The sequence below is a fragment of the Pan paniscus genome, chromosome 19, assembly GCF_029289425.2.
Source record: "Pan paniscus chromosome 19, NHGRI_mPanPan1-v2.0_pri, whole genome shotgun sequence".
Classification (NCBI taxonomy): Eukaryota; Metazoa; Chordata; class Mammalia; order Primates; family Hominidae; genus Pan; species Pan paniscus.
Window position 1 is genome coordinate 64,148,082 of NC_073268.2, and position 14,409 is coordinate 64,162,490.

General features: G+C 43.6%; 1 protein-coding gene and 1 pseudogene across 3 annotated transcripts in view; one reads left to right on the forward strand and one right to left on the reverse strand.

Moving 5' to 3' along the window:
- Positions 1 to 14,409, reverse strand: part of CFAP52 (cilia and flagella associated protein 52) — a 62,362-nt gene that overhangs the window by 40,482 nt on the left and 7,471 nt on the right. For 2 of the 3 annotated variants that reach the window (XM_034942386.3, XM_003818087.4), the window contains exons 2-4: positions 11,038 to 11,237; positions 10,181 to 10,317; positions 2,694 to 2,822 (exon numbers count right to left, since the gene is read on the reverse strand). In XM_034942386.3, coding sequence (XP_034798277.1) covers positions 2,694 to 2,822; positions 10,181 to 10,317; positions 11,038 to 11,237 — 466 coding nt within the window. The remainder of the gene's footprint in view (positions 1 to 2,693; positions 2,823 to 10,180; positions 10,318 to 11,037; positions 11,238 to 14,409) is intronic. The other variant, XM_034942387.3, reaches the window with a different exon arrangement.
- LOC100984449 (large ribosomal subunit protein eL19-like) lies at positions 6,519 to 7,582 on the forward strand (annotated as a pseudogene).

Here is a 14,409-nt window from a genome sequence, read left to right on the forward strand (position 1 = left end):
TAATCCCAGCACTTTGGGAGGCAAAGGTGGGTGGATCACCTGAGGTCAGGAGTTCGAGACCAGCCTGGCCAACATGGTGAAAACCCCGTCTCTACTAAAAATATAAAAAATTAGCCAGGTGTGGTGGTGGGCACCTGTAATCCCAGCTACTCGGGAGGCTGAGGCAGGAGAATCGCTTGTACCTGGGAGGTGGAGGTTGCAGTGAGCCGAGATCGTGCCACTGCACTACAGCCTTGGCAACAAGAGCAAAACTCCATCTCAAAAAAAAAAAAAAAAAAAAAACACACACACACAACAACCATGAGGAGGAGTAAGTTTAAATGTGTTTTTTTCAAGGTATTGAGTTGCAAGGAAAATTTTAAAGGGAAGACCTGTGATGTGGAGTCTTGTCTTCAAGGAAAGAGAAATGAGACCAAGCAACTAAAAGCTAAACCAAATTAGCATCTAACACAGGACTTGATACATGGTCGGTACTTACTCATTATATGTTGAATTAATCTGAATTAATAATTGTATAAAAATTTCAAGGCCAACATCACAAAGACTTCAGCTAATATTTTAAGGCAGAAAAGATTAATCTAAAAATATATCAAGTTTTGGGCCAGGCATGGTGGCTGATGCCTATAAATCCTAGCCCTTTGGGAGGCTGATGCAGGTGGATTGCCTGAGCTCAGGAGTTCAAGATCAGCCTGGACAACACAGTGAAATCCCATCTCTACTAAAATACAAAAAAATTAGCCGGGCGTGGCAGCATGCACCTGTAATCCCAGCTACTTGGGAGACTGAGGCAGGAGAATCATTTGAACCCGGGAGGCAGAGGTTGCAGTGAGCTGAGATTGCGCCATTGCACTCCAGCCTGGGCAACAGCGTGAGAGTCTGTCTCTCTCTATATGTGTACATATATATACATATATATATATATATATACACACACACACACATACACACACATATACACATATATATCTACACACATATACATATGTAACTATATAAACATATATATAACTATATATGTATATATATAGTTTTTCTTTTGTTTTTTTAGCTCCCAGAGTTATATATATAGTAAGTACTCAGACATATTTTAAACGTACTGAACTTTTTTTTTTTTAAACAAATAGCTTTTTCATGGTCTTCCTGGTAGATGTTATTTGGATTCTGAAATACTTAAACTTGCAGGACATCTCATGGGGACAATATAGTGGAATACATGGCACTGGGACCAAGTTAGAGAACCCAGCATACATAGGTGCCATGTCAAAAATTTTACTTACGAATGATCACTTTCTCAGTTCTCAGTGTCACATGAAATCAAACCAGACATAGGATGCAGATTGTCCTAAAAAACCTTTTTTTAAATATAAAATTCAAGTATTGAGTCCTGAAGAAATGTTGCTCATGGACATCAGAATGGACCAATGCCTGCTGCTTAAGGGGCTGCAAAGGAGCAGAAAGAACCCTATAAAACCCTGGCTTAGTCAAATCACTCTGCAAATCTGAAAAAAAGTTGAAGAGCGTCGCCACAGCCCGTGGTCAGTTGCTTTAGGTTGCTTGGTAGGGCTGGCTTTCGTGCCGGTCAATTCGCTTCATGGCCTCTGAATGAATCGTTCCTCATAATTAGCCATGGAGCAAATGTAAGTTGCATATCATAAAGCGGGGACAGGAAACTATAGATGTAGAGCTGCACAAATTCTCTTCTCTGGCTGGAAAAGTAACCAACCATGTGTACCTTTCCAAGATGGGTTAAAAAAATAGTTCTACTGAACACATACTTCAACTCTGTATTTTCTGATTTCTTGCCCTTTGAGCTGGTATATAACATTAAAAAAGGATTTCTAAAATTCATATTTAACCTTCCCTTCAAACTCCAAACAGGCACCTGAGGTCAGGAGTTGGAGACCAACCTGGCCAATATGGTGAAACCCTGTCTCTATTAAAAATACAAAAATTAGCCGGGTGTGTTGGCGGGCACCTGTAATCCCAGGTACTTGGGAGGCTGAGGCAGGAGAATTGCTTGAACCCGGGAGGTGGAGGTTGCAGTGAGCTGAGATCATGCCACCGCACTACAGCCTGGGTGACACAGCAAAACACTGTCAAAAAAAAAAAAAAAAAAAAAACCCTTCCCTAATTTGCTAATTTAAACAAGGTTCTAATTAGTGAATCTGTAAATTAATTTATTCCCTCCCTTAGGCAGATACTGGCCTCTGTTCAAACTTTCAGCTAGGTCACCATTAGCTGGTTAAAGCTGATCCTGCCCGTAATTATTTTACACGGCTAACAGTCTAACCATTTGAAACTTCCTGGCAGAATTCATTTGCAAACTATCAGATCATGAGACCCCAATCAAGAGCAGGTGGGAAGAAACATCAGTCAGTAGGTGAATCTGTGCAATTGTGCAAATTGTTTCTGTGAGCATGGATTGGAGATAATTCTGTCACAAACAAGAACCTGAGAACAGTTAAGCAGGTAAGCAAAATCTTTTCAGCAGCAATCACAGAATTTTAAAATAACTATAGTGAAAATACTTTCAGCGAAGAGAACTTTTAATGAGTACAAAATCACAAAAACTATGATGTAAGGTATTTATCCAGGACTAAAGACGTGTTCCCCCAGATCAGAATGACCATGTTTTCTGTGCAAGAAAATATAGCAATTTATGAGTTCTGAAAACTCCGAACGCAGACACGTACTTTCCAGCAGTCATAAACATCTCATCTCGGCACCTGGAGAAGATCACATTGGTGGCATTGCCAACATTGAGGCCGGCTGCAGGGCTGCCACAGATGGCATCTCTCTTGGCTATGCTCCACACCACCACACTGCCAAAATAAGAGGGACCAAAAAAAAAGTCAAAGAGAAAACAGGCTTTTAAAATAAGAAACAACCATCTTAGTGGTTCTAGAAAGAAAAAAACACAACAGGTTACTTAAAAACGAACAACAAAATTACCCCACCCCTGACATCTCCTCAACTACACTAGGTATTAGAAGACACAACGGTGACACATTAAAAGTTTTTTGTTGTTGTTGTTATTGTTTCTTTTTGAGATGGAGTTTCACTCTTGTTGCCCAGGCTGGAGTGCAATGGCGCGATCTCTGCTCATTGCAACCTCCGCCTCCTGGATTCAAGCGATTCTCCTGCCTCGGCCTTCTGAGTAGCTGGGACTACAGATGCACACCACCACGTCCGGGTAATTCTTGTATTTTTAGTAGAGACAGGGTTTCACCATGTTGGCCAGGATGGTTTCGAATGTTGGCTGGGAGCGATGGCTCACATCTGTAATCCCAGCACTTTGGGAGGCCGAGGCGGGTGGATCACCTGAGGTCAGGAGATTGAGACCAACCTGGCCAACATGGTGAAAACCCATCTTTACTGAAAATAAAAAAATTAGCTGGATGTGGTGGCACGCACCTGTAGTCCCAGCTACTCAGGAGGCTGAGGCAGGAGAATCGCTTGAATCCGGGAGGTGGAGGTCGCAGTGAGCCAAGATTGCACCATTGCACTCCAGCCTGGGCAAGAGAGCGAGACTGTGTCTCAAAAACAAAAAACAAAAACAAAAACACAAACAAAAGAATTATTAAAACAGAGACTGCGAGGCCACAGCACCGCAGTTCCTGATTCAGTACGTGGGATCTGAGAATTCGCTTTTCTTGTAAGTTCCAGGTGATGTGTGTGCTGCTGGTCTGGGGACCACATTGTGAGAATTGCAGCTATAGGGTTACACTTCCTTCTTCTGGGTGCAATCATACAGCTTTATCCTACACTGAATAGGGTGTGGATCATAATACAAAAAAATGCTGGGGAGGGGGCGTTATGTTAAATGTTCGAATCAAAGTGTTTAAAGAAAAAGAATGAAAATGTTACAAATCTTGTTCATGTAAAAACATACCTAACTATATTTCCCAACTTTTCTACATATGGAATGTATTATCACATTGGTCTGAAATCAAGGTATAACCAAGATCACCAGGAATAGGGAGGTAGGAAGTCATATAAGAGCCATAAATTCTCCCTTTTCCACAGTGGGACATTAACAGATACCATCAAAAGTGGAAAAATTGGGAGGTAAACTACTTAAAAAGTTTAAATGATAACTAGATGATGAACCAAAAATCAAAGACTATTCAAAAGAAGTGCCTCGTATCCAAGAGAAATGAAGACATGTCCACACAAAATCTTGTACATGAATGTTCATAGCGCCATTATTAATAATAGTTTAGAAGTGGAAATGACTCAAAGTCCATCAGCTGATGCATAGATGAAGATAATGTAGGCTGTCTACACAATGGAATACTATTTGATGATAAAAAATGAAATACTGTGCATGCCACAAATGGATAAACTTTGAAAACATTACACTAAGTGAAAGAAGCCAGTCACAAAAGACCACATATTGTATGATTCTACTTATGAGAAATGTTTTAGAATAGGCAAAGCTAGAGACAGATGGTCGATTAGTGGTTGCCTGGGGCTTGGAGGAGGAGGGATGGAGAGTGATTGCTAATGGGTACGGGGTTTCTTTTTATTTTTTAATTCTTTTGAGACGGAGTTTTGCTCTTGTTGCCTAGGCTGGAGTGCAATGGGGCAATCTTGGCTCACTGCAACCTCCGCCTCCTGGGTTCAAGCGATTCTCCTGCCTCAGCCTCCCTAGTAGCTGGGGTTACAGGGGCCCACCACCACGCCCAGCTAATTTTTTTGCATTTTTAGTAGAGACAGGGTTTCACTATGTTGGCCAGGCTGTTCTCGAACTCCTGACCTCAGGCGATCCACCCGCCTCAGCCTCCCAAATTGCTGGGAATACAGGCGTGAGCCACCGTTCCTGGCTGGATATGGGGTTTCTTTTTGGGGTGCTGAAAACATTCTAAAATTGTGGATGATGATTGCAAACCTTGTGAACACATTAAAAACCACTCAACTGTACACCTTAACACAGGTCAATTTTATGATATGTGAAATGTATTTCAATTAAAAAAATCCAAGTGCCTCTGGGTAGTAGAATCTTCAAGGTGAGGGGGATATAAGAGTCATGCTTTTGAATTTTGGATCCTTTTGCATAGTAGGACAGCACAGTTTCTTTATAAACCATGGCCAGAAATAGCTTTAATTTTTCAAAAACAATTTTTTTTTTGAGACAAGGTCTCTCTCTGTTGCCCCAGCTGGAGTGCAGTGGCACGATCACCACTCACTGCAGCCTCAAACTCCTGGGCTCAAGCAATCCTCCCACTTCAGCCTCCCAAGTAGCTGGACTACAGGCACACACCACCATGCCTGGCTCATTTTTCAGTTTTTGTGGAAACAGGGGTCTCCCTCTGTTGCCCAGGCTAGTCTTGAACTTCTAGGCTCAAGTGATCCTTTCCGCCTTGGCCTCCCAAAGTGCTTGGATTACAGGTGTAAGCCACTGCACCCCGCACAAACACAAATTTGTTTTAAAAATAGATAAAACAAAGGGCAACAACATAGAGATCTGGCCAAATAGATTCCAGCACATCTGTACAATGGAATACTATGCTATTATGGCAAAGAATGAGATCTATATCTACGTGTGTGGACATAGATGTCCTTCATATAAAGTTAGTCAAAAAGCAGGTTGCATTACAACATGAATACCATGATGACATCAATGGAAAAAGTTTCATAAATAGGTTACAAAATTTAAAAGATACATGCAGGCCGGGAGCGGTGACTCACGCCTATAATCTCAGCACTTTGGGAGGCCGAGGAGGGTGGATCACCTGAGGTTGGGAGTTCGAGACCAGCCTGACCAACATGAAGAGACCCCGTCTCTACTAAAAATACAAAATTAGCCAGGCATGGTGGTGCACGCCTGTAATCCCAGCTGCTTGGGAGGCTGAGGCAGGAGAATCGCTTGAACCTGGGAGGCAGAGGTTGTGGTGAGCTGAGATCATGCCGTTGCACTCCAGCCTGGGAAACAGGAGTGAAACTCCATCTCAAAAAAAAAAAAAAAAGATGCATGCAAACTATAGGATGTCCACTACAATTGGCAGCTTCCCTTTTGTTTCTTTTCCTCTGCGTAGAAGCTAGATGGGTTGGGTAGAATAAACCCCTGCCACACATTCAGGGTTGACCCCTGACTCTCCAAACCAATCAGCAGAACTCCACCCTTCTCACCACAGAGACTATCCAGGGATGGGCATATTGCATTTTTTTAGTACAGCAAGGTTTGTTTTCCTTTCTTTCTTTTGGCTTTTCAACATTCTTGAATGTTCTGCAAGCAAATTTTAGGCAGCTTAAAATTACAGCAGAGATTAACAGTTTTGCCAGATTAACCTTGGTTAAGGGGCCATTTTCCCCGCAAGACCTAGTCTCTTTGACAGGGGGTGGGATTGGGGTGGCCTAATGGCCTAGCTCCAAGAATCTCCGGGGGTGGGACCCAGGCGTCAGTGTTTTTTAAATCTTCCTAGGTAATATCAGTGTGCACCAAAAGTTGAGAATAACTGCTTTAAGTTGAACGAAGGATGTTGGAACTCTTTTCTTTCGCTGCAGTGGCCAAAGCCATGAGGATGTTTGGGCTTCAGAAGGGGCTTGCCTCTAGTGCCCTCTGCCGTGGCAAAAAGAAGGTCTGGTTGGACCCCAATGAGACCAATGAAATTGCCAAGGCCACCTCCCACCAGCAGATCTGGAAGCTGATCAAAGATGGGCTAATTATCCATAAGCCTGTGACTGTCCATTCCCTGGCTGGATGATGGGAAAACACCTTGGCCCGCCAGAAGGGCAGGCACATGGACATAGGTAAGCCAAAGGGTGCAGCCCTTTGCCAGAGAAAGTAACCTGGATGAGGAGAATGAGGATTCTGCGCCACCTGCTCTGAAGATACCATGGATCGAAGAAGATTGATCACCACACATATCACAGCTTGTACCTGAAGGTGGAGGGGAATGTATTCAAAAAACAACTGGATTCTCACGGAACATATCCATGAGCTGACGGCAGACAAAGCCTGTGAAAAGCTCCCAGCTGAACAGGCTCAGGCCCACAGATGCAAGACCAAGGAAGCACACAAGCACTGTGAAGAGCACCTCCGGGCCAAGAAGGAGAAGATCAAGACTTGCCCAAGGAGGAAGAAACTAAGAAATAGAAGCTCCCCATTTCTTGTCTGTAGATAGCACTCTTGGTGATTACATAGATCAGTCATTAAAATAAAACAAGGCTTTTTCTGCTTGCAAAAAAAAAAAAAAAAGTTGAGCTAAGAATGTTAACAGGGGATTTCTGGATACATTTCTTTTCTTTTTTTTTTTTTTTTTTTTTTTGAGACGGAGTCTCGCTCTTGTCCCCAGGCTGGAGTGCAATGGCACAACCTTGGCTCACTGCAACCTCCGCCTCCCAGGTTCAAGCAATTCTCCTGCCTCAGCCTCCTGAGTAGCTGGGATTACAGGCGCCTGCCACCATGCCCAGCTAATTTTTGTATTTTTAGTAGAGATGGGGTCTCGCCATGTTAGCTAGGCTGGTCTCAAACTCCTAACTTCAGGTAATCCACCTGCCTCGGCCTCCCGAAGTGCTGGGATTTCAGGTGTGAGCCGCGACACCCGGCCAATACATTTATTACCAGAAACAGTCAAGTGGTAATGAGCCAGGGAAGGGGTGACCACTTGTGAATGACAAGAAAAAGAGGAAATCTCATGAAAATTTTGTTGACTTGCTATATAGTAAGAGAAGAACTATCGTTATATAACTATACACAAATATAAATTTCCTTTGTAATAAACCTATGAAGCTTAAATAAGAAAATATACATAGAAGTGTACTGAAGTATTAAATCCCACACAAACCTCAGGTGTTACTATTTTTCTTCTACAGATTGTGATCCTTTGACATTTACATAGGAATGTCTTGCATTGATTGTTCTTCCTAATATATTTTGTTTGTTTGTTTATTTATTTATTTTCAGCTGGAGTCTTGCTCTGTTGCCTAGGCTGGAGTGCAGTGGTGCGATCTTCGCTCACTGCAACCTCTGCCTCCCAGGTTCAAGCGATTCTCCTGCCTCAGCCTCCCAAGTAGCTGGGATTACAGGCCCCGGCACTATGCCTGGCTAATTTTTGTGTTTTTAGTAGAGACAGCGTTTCACTAGGTTGGCCAGGTTGGTCTCAAACTCCTGACCTCAGGTGATCTGCCTGCTTGAACCTGGGAGGCGGAGATTGCAGTGAGCCGAGATTGCGCCATTGCACTCCAGCCTGGGCAACAAGAGTGAAACTCCATCTCAAAAAAAAAAAAAAAATTCTTTTCTGTGGCTAAAAAATATTCTATTGGGTATGGAAGGAGCATACCTCAACATGATAAAGACCCTATATGACAAACCCACAGCAAATTATCACACTGAATGGGGTGAAATTGAAAGCCTTTCCACTAAGACCTGAAACAAGATATGGATGCTGTCAGATCCCAGGGTCCAGGTCCAGCCCATGCTGAAGTCCGAGGTGAGTGGGTGGATGAGCAGAAAGAACACTCGGGGGCTGTAGGCAGGTGGAAGATGATTTTATTCAGCAGCAGCTCTCATCAACAGCTTTCTCACACTGTCTGCCCTGCCTCCGCTGCTTGAGCTGGCATCTCCCACATACAGCTGCGCAGCCAGCTCTACCCTGCCTTCAGGGTCAGCAGCTTAACTCTTTGTCTCTCTGGGCACAAGCTGGCTGAGCTGTGTCCTGGCTCCCCCTTGTCCATCTGCAAAGATGGACAGCTCTGGCTCTCTCTCTCTTTCTCTGGGTGCCAGGGCACCTGCACAGTGACCACAGGGCAATTATACCTTTAACAGACAATAGTGGTGTAGAGCCAAGTGATGGCCTTTCCCATGCTATGGCAACATGGCTGTGTTAACAGTGGAATTATACGCCTGCACTCTAAACTTGCTGAGTCACGCAGGATGTAAACATCCTACCTTGGCCTATCCTTGACCAAAGCACAGCCATGTTCCTTACAGATGCTCACTCTGGCCACTTGTGTTCAACACAGTACTGGGAAGCTTGTATAACTCTTAGAGCTCAGGCCAATCAAATCGGACTCTCGGAAGGTACACCCAGGCACCAGTGATTCCCTAAAGCTGCCCAGGTGATTTCAACATGCAGCCAACTTTGAAAACCACTTTTATGGTATTTTTCTCAGAGGCTTTTCAGACAATGCATACTGAAATACAGACGGGCCAAGAGAGAACATTAGAGGGGACAGGGCCCTTGTCACTTCTGGAAATACGCCTTGCAGAAAATAAGCAAATATTGCAAACTTGGCATCTGAAAAAGTATCTTGCATCTATACAGAACTTAAATAAATTTATAAGATAAAACAAAAACTCCATTAAAAAGCAGGCAAAGGACATGAACACTTTGCAAAAGAAGACATACATGCAGCCAACAAGCATATGAAAAAAGGCTCAATATCACTGGTCATTAGAGAAATGCAAAGCAAAACCACAATGAGATAACCACCTCATATCAGTCAGAACAACTATTATTAAAAAGTCAAAAAATAACAGATGCTGGTGAGGTTGCAAAGAAAAGGGAATGCTTATGTACTGTTGGTGGGAGAGTAGATTAGTTGAACCATTGTGGAAAGCAGGGTGGTGATTCCTCAAACAGCTAAAAGCAGAACTGTCATTCAACCCAGCAATCCCATTACTGGCTACATACTCAAAGGAATATAAATTGTTCTACCATAAAGACACATATGATTGTATGTGCATCACAGCACTATTCACAATATCAAAGACATGGAATCAACCCAAATGCTCAACAATGGTAGACTGGATAAAGAAAATGTGGTACATATACATCATGGACTACTACGCAGCCATAAAAAAGAATGAGATCATGAGAATTACAGGAACATGGATGGAGCTGGAGGCCATTATCCTTAGCAACCTAAGGCAGGAGTAGAAAACCAAATATCACAGGTTCTTACTTATAAGTGGGAGCTAAATGATGAGAACACATCAACACATAGAAGGGAACACAGACACTGGGGCCTGCTTGAGGGTGGAGGGTGGGAGGAGGGAGAGGATCAGAAAAAATAACTACTGGGTACTAGGCTGAGCACCTGGTTGATGAAATAATCTGTACAACAAACCCGTGACATAAGTTTACCTATATAACAAACCTGCACATGTACGTCTGAACCTGAAATAAAAGTTAAAAAAAATAAAGAAAATAAGTAACTATGTTTAGTTCATTACCTTCCGTCATCTGGGCCTCCTAGTGATACCAAGTACAAATCATTTGGAGAAAAGGCCAGAGCTTCAATTTTGCCTTTGTGAAGGGACAGCCGAGCAAGCAGCTCTCTGTTCTTATAATCCCACAAAATGATGTCTGCCTGGGGGCAAGAACACACCGTCAGATCATAGGGAGGCATTAAAAGCATCTGAGGAGATAGCTACCCTTCTTGGTGAAAAACAATTAGTACTGTCACTTTTCTTTTTTCTTTCTTTTTTTTTTTTGTTGAGACGGAGTCTTGCTCTTTTTTGCCCAGGCTGGAGTGCAATGGCGAGATCTCTGCTCACTGCAACATCCACCTCCTGGGTTCAAGCAATTCTCCCTGTCTCAGCCTCCCGAGTAGCTGGGATTACAGGCATGCACCACCACGCCCTGCTAATTTTGTATTTTTAGTAGAGATGGGGTTTCACCATGTTGGCTAGGCTGGTCTCGAACTCCTGACCTCAGGGGATCCGACCGTCTAGGCCTCCCAAAGTGCTGGGATTACAGGCATGAGCCACCGTGCCCAGCCCACTCTATCACTTTTCTAGAAGTCAGATCAGGTTCTACAAACATGACAGCAACACAATGGAAACAGCTTTAAGCGGGAACTTTTGTTTGTGAGCATTATCAGTCACAAGCTGCAACCTCGGGTATAAAATCATCAGAGTCCTTCACTCCCAGTCTGACGGAATGAAAATGAGTTAAAAGAGAAGTCAAAAGGAAGAAGAAGGAAGAATAAAGCACATTGCCACATAGAACTAACAACTTGAAGCAGGGCAGTTCTTCTAGGGAGGCACCTCTAGATAAATTGACAATGAGTCGTTTTCACTGTATTCACCTTGAACCCCATGAATGTGACTTGTCCGGAGGCGATGTACTCTCCAGACCTGGAGATGGCCAAGCAGGAGACGTTGTTGCCATGACCCTGTAGGAAGTTCTGCTCTTTAGTATTTATTGCCTGAATGAGGACTGTGCAACCAAGAGGATAAATCATATGCTCCTGGTCAGGATGGCATTTGAGACCAGTGGGTACATGTCCTAAAAGAGAGAGATTCACAGTAATAATGATCAGGTGCAGAAGTGGCCAGGAATTTTCTACTTGAGTACAAAACACAACACTTTTGTGTGTGTGTGTGTGACAGAGTCTTGCACTTGTCACCCAGCCTGGGGTGCAATGGTGCAGTCTTGGCTCACTGCAACCTTCACCTCCTGGGTTCAGGTGATTCTCCTGCTTCAGCCTCCCGAGTAGCTGGGATTACAGGCACCCGCCACCACACCCGGCTAATTTTTTTTTTTGTATTTTTAGTAGAGACGGGGTTTCACCATGTTGTTCAGGCTGGTCTTGAACTCCTGACTTCGTGATCCGCCCACCTTAGCCTCCCAAAGTGCTGGGATTACAGGTGTGAGCCACCGCGCCCAGCCAACACTTTAAAAATAAGCCTTAGTTCAGCTAAAAGAAGTTGGGGAAATAGGTAATTTTATTTCACTGACAAAAACGTTCATCTAGTAATCACATCTTAAACTTTGATGTTTATAAAAATCCCTGAGGGATCCTGTTAAAATGCAGATTCTGATTTCAGGTCTGAGAAGGGGTTGAGATTCTGTATTTCTCATAAGCTCCTAAGTGATGCTGATGCTGGTCCAGCAAGTCCTACGGCCAATTCTCGTAATCCTAAAAAGCACGAATGCGTGGAGTGTGAGCAGCCTGCTTGGGTGAGTGCACAGGCATAGGGAGAATGGGAGTCAACTACCTCAGGCAAAGGTTTGGTAAATATAAAAATTTGGCCTATTTTACTTCACAAAGCATAATATTCTCCAGGTTCATCCATGTCTTTACAAATGGCATGATTTCCTTCTTTTTAAAGGCTAAGTAATATTACATTGTGTGGCCAGGCACAGTTGCTCACCCCTGTAATTCCAGCACTTGGGAGGCCGAGGCGGGCAGATCATGAGGTCAGGAGTTTGAGACCAGCCTGGGCAATATGGTGAAACCCCGTCTCTACTAAAAATACAAAAATTAGCTGGGCGTGGTGGTGGACGCCTGTAGTCCCAGCTACTTGGGAGGCTGAGGCAGAAGAATCGCTTGAACCTGGGAGGAGGAGGTTGCAGTGAGCCGAGATCGTGCCACTGCACTCCAGCCTGGGCAACAGAGTGAGACTCCATCTCCAAAATAAGTAAATAAATAAATAAATAAATAAGGCCGGTCGCGGTGGCTCATGCCTGTAATCCCAGCACTCTGGGAGGCCGAGGTGGGCGGATCACGAGGTCAGGAGATCGAGACCATCCTGGCTAACATGGTGAGACCCTGTCTCTACTAAAAATACAAAAAATTAACCGGGCGTGGTGGCAGGCGCCTGTAGTCCCAGCTACTCGGGAGGCTGAGGCAAGAGAATGGCGTGAATCCAGGAGGCGGAGCTTGCAGTGAGCCAAGATTGCGCCACTGCACTCCAGCCTGGGTGACAGAGCGAGACTCCATCTCAAAATAAAATAAAATAAAATAAATAAGTAAATGAATAAACTAGAGCAAGGGTCCATCTCTCTCTCCCTCCCTCCCTCCCCCCCCCCCGCTCTCTCTCTCTATATATAAAACATTGTGTGTGCCTGTGTGTGTGTGTGACATTTTCTTTATCCATTCATCTGTTGATGGACATTTAGGTTGTTTCCACATCTTGGCTATTGCAAATAGTGCTGAACATAGCGCTGAACAGAACATAGAGGTGCAAATATTCCTTCCATACACTGATTTCATTTCCTTATACCCATAAGTGGGATTGCTAGATCATCTGGTAGTTTTCTTTTTAATTTTTTGAGGAAACTCTATACTGTTTTCCGTAATGGCTGCACCAATTTGCATTCCCACCAACAGTGGACAGGGCATCCCTTTCTCCACATTCTCGCCAGCTTGTTACCTTTTGTCTGCGTGACAATAGCCATTCTAACAGGTGTGAGGTGATATCTCATTCAGGCTTTGATTTGCATTTCCCCGATGACTAGTGATGCTGAGTACCCTTTTAAATACCCGTTGCCCATTTGTATGTCTTCTTCTGAGGAATATCTATTCAGGATCTTAATTCATTTTTTTTTAAATGAACCTGGAGGACATTATGCTAAGTGAAGCCAGACACAGAAAGACAAATACTGCATGGTGATCTCACTTAGATGTGGAACCTGAAAAAGCCAAATGTATAAAAGCAGAGAGTAGAATGGTGTTCACTAGGGGTAGGGGAATGAAGAGATGTCGGTCAAAGGGTGAAAAGGTCTGCTGTGCAGGATAAAGAAGTTCTAGAGACCTAATGTACAGCATGGTCACAGTTAATAATACTGCATTGTGGCCAGGTGTGGTGGCTCACTCCTGGAATCCCAGCACTTTGGGAGGCCAAGGCAGGCGGATCACCTGAGGTCAGGAGTTCAAGACCAGCCTGGCCAACATGGTGAAACCCCGTCTCTACTAAAAATGCAAAAAATTAGCTGGGCTTGGTGGCAGGCGCCTGTAATCCCAGCTACTCAGGAGGCTGAGGCAGGAGAATCACTGGAACCCGCGAGGCGGAGGTTGCAGTGAGCTGAGATCACACTATTGCACTCCGGCCTGGGTGACAAGAGCAAAATTTCATCTCAAAAAATGAGCAAATAAATTAAAAAAAAAAACTGCATTGTATATTTGAAATCTGCTAAAAGAGTTGATCTTAAGTGTTTTCATCACACACAAAAAGTAACTATGTGAGGTGAATATGTTAATTAGTTTGATCGTAGACATCATTTCACAATGTATATGTCTATCAACACATTATGTTATACACTTTAAATTGATACAACCTTAATATGTCAAGTATGCCTCAATATAACCAGGAAAATAATTTTTTTAACTTTCGGTTTCAGTTCTGAGTGCCCACCAGGTGCTCTGAAGAGCCTGAGACCTTTCATGGTGACACCTCTTTCCATAGGCAACTCCCGTACTCCAAATATCTGCCAAGGTAACACTACTGCTTCCATGTTAGAGAAAAGTTTGTATGCTTGAATGTAATTATTGTTTTGCTTGAGTTGGTAGTTTATTCACTAAAAACAGTTTCAGGAGAACAGGACCTTCAGCAAAAATAAAAGAAAATACAATGACCAACAAGTCTGGGAATGGGCTGACCAGCCTGGTAAGAACAGGGCAGATGGCATCTGCAGAAGGCCCCAAAATATTGACTAACTGCCTACCTGAGACTGC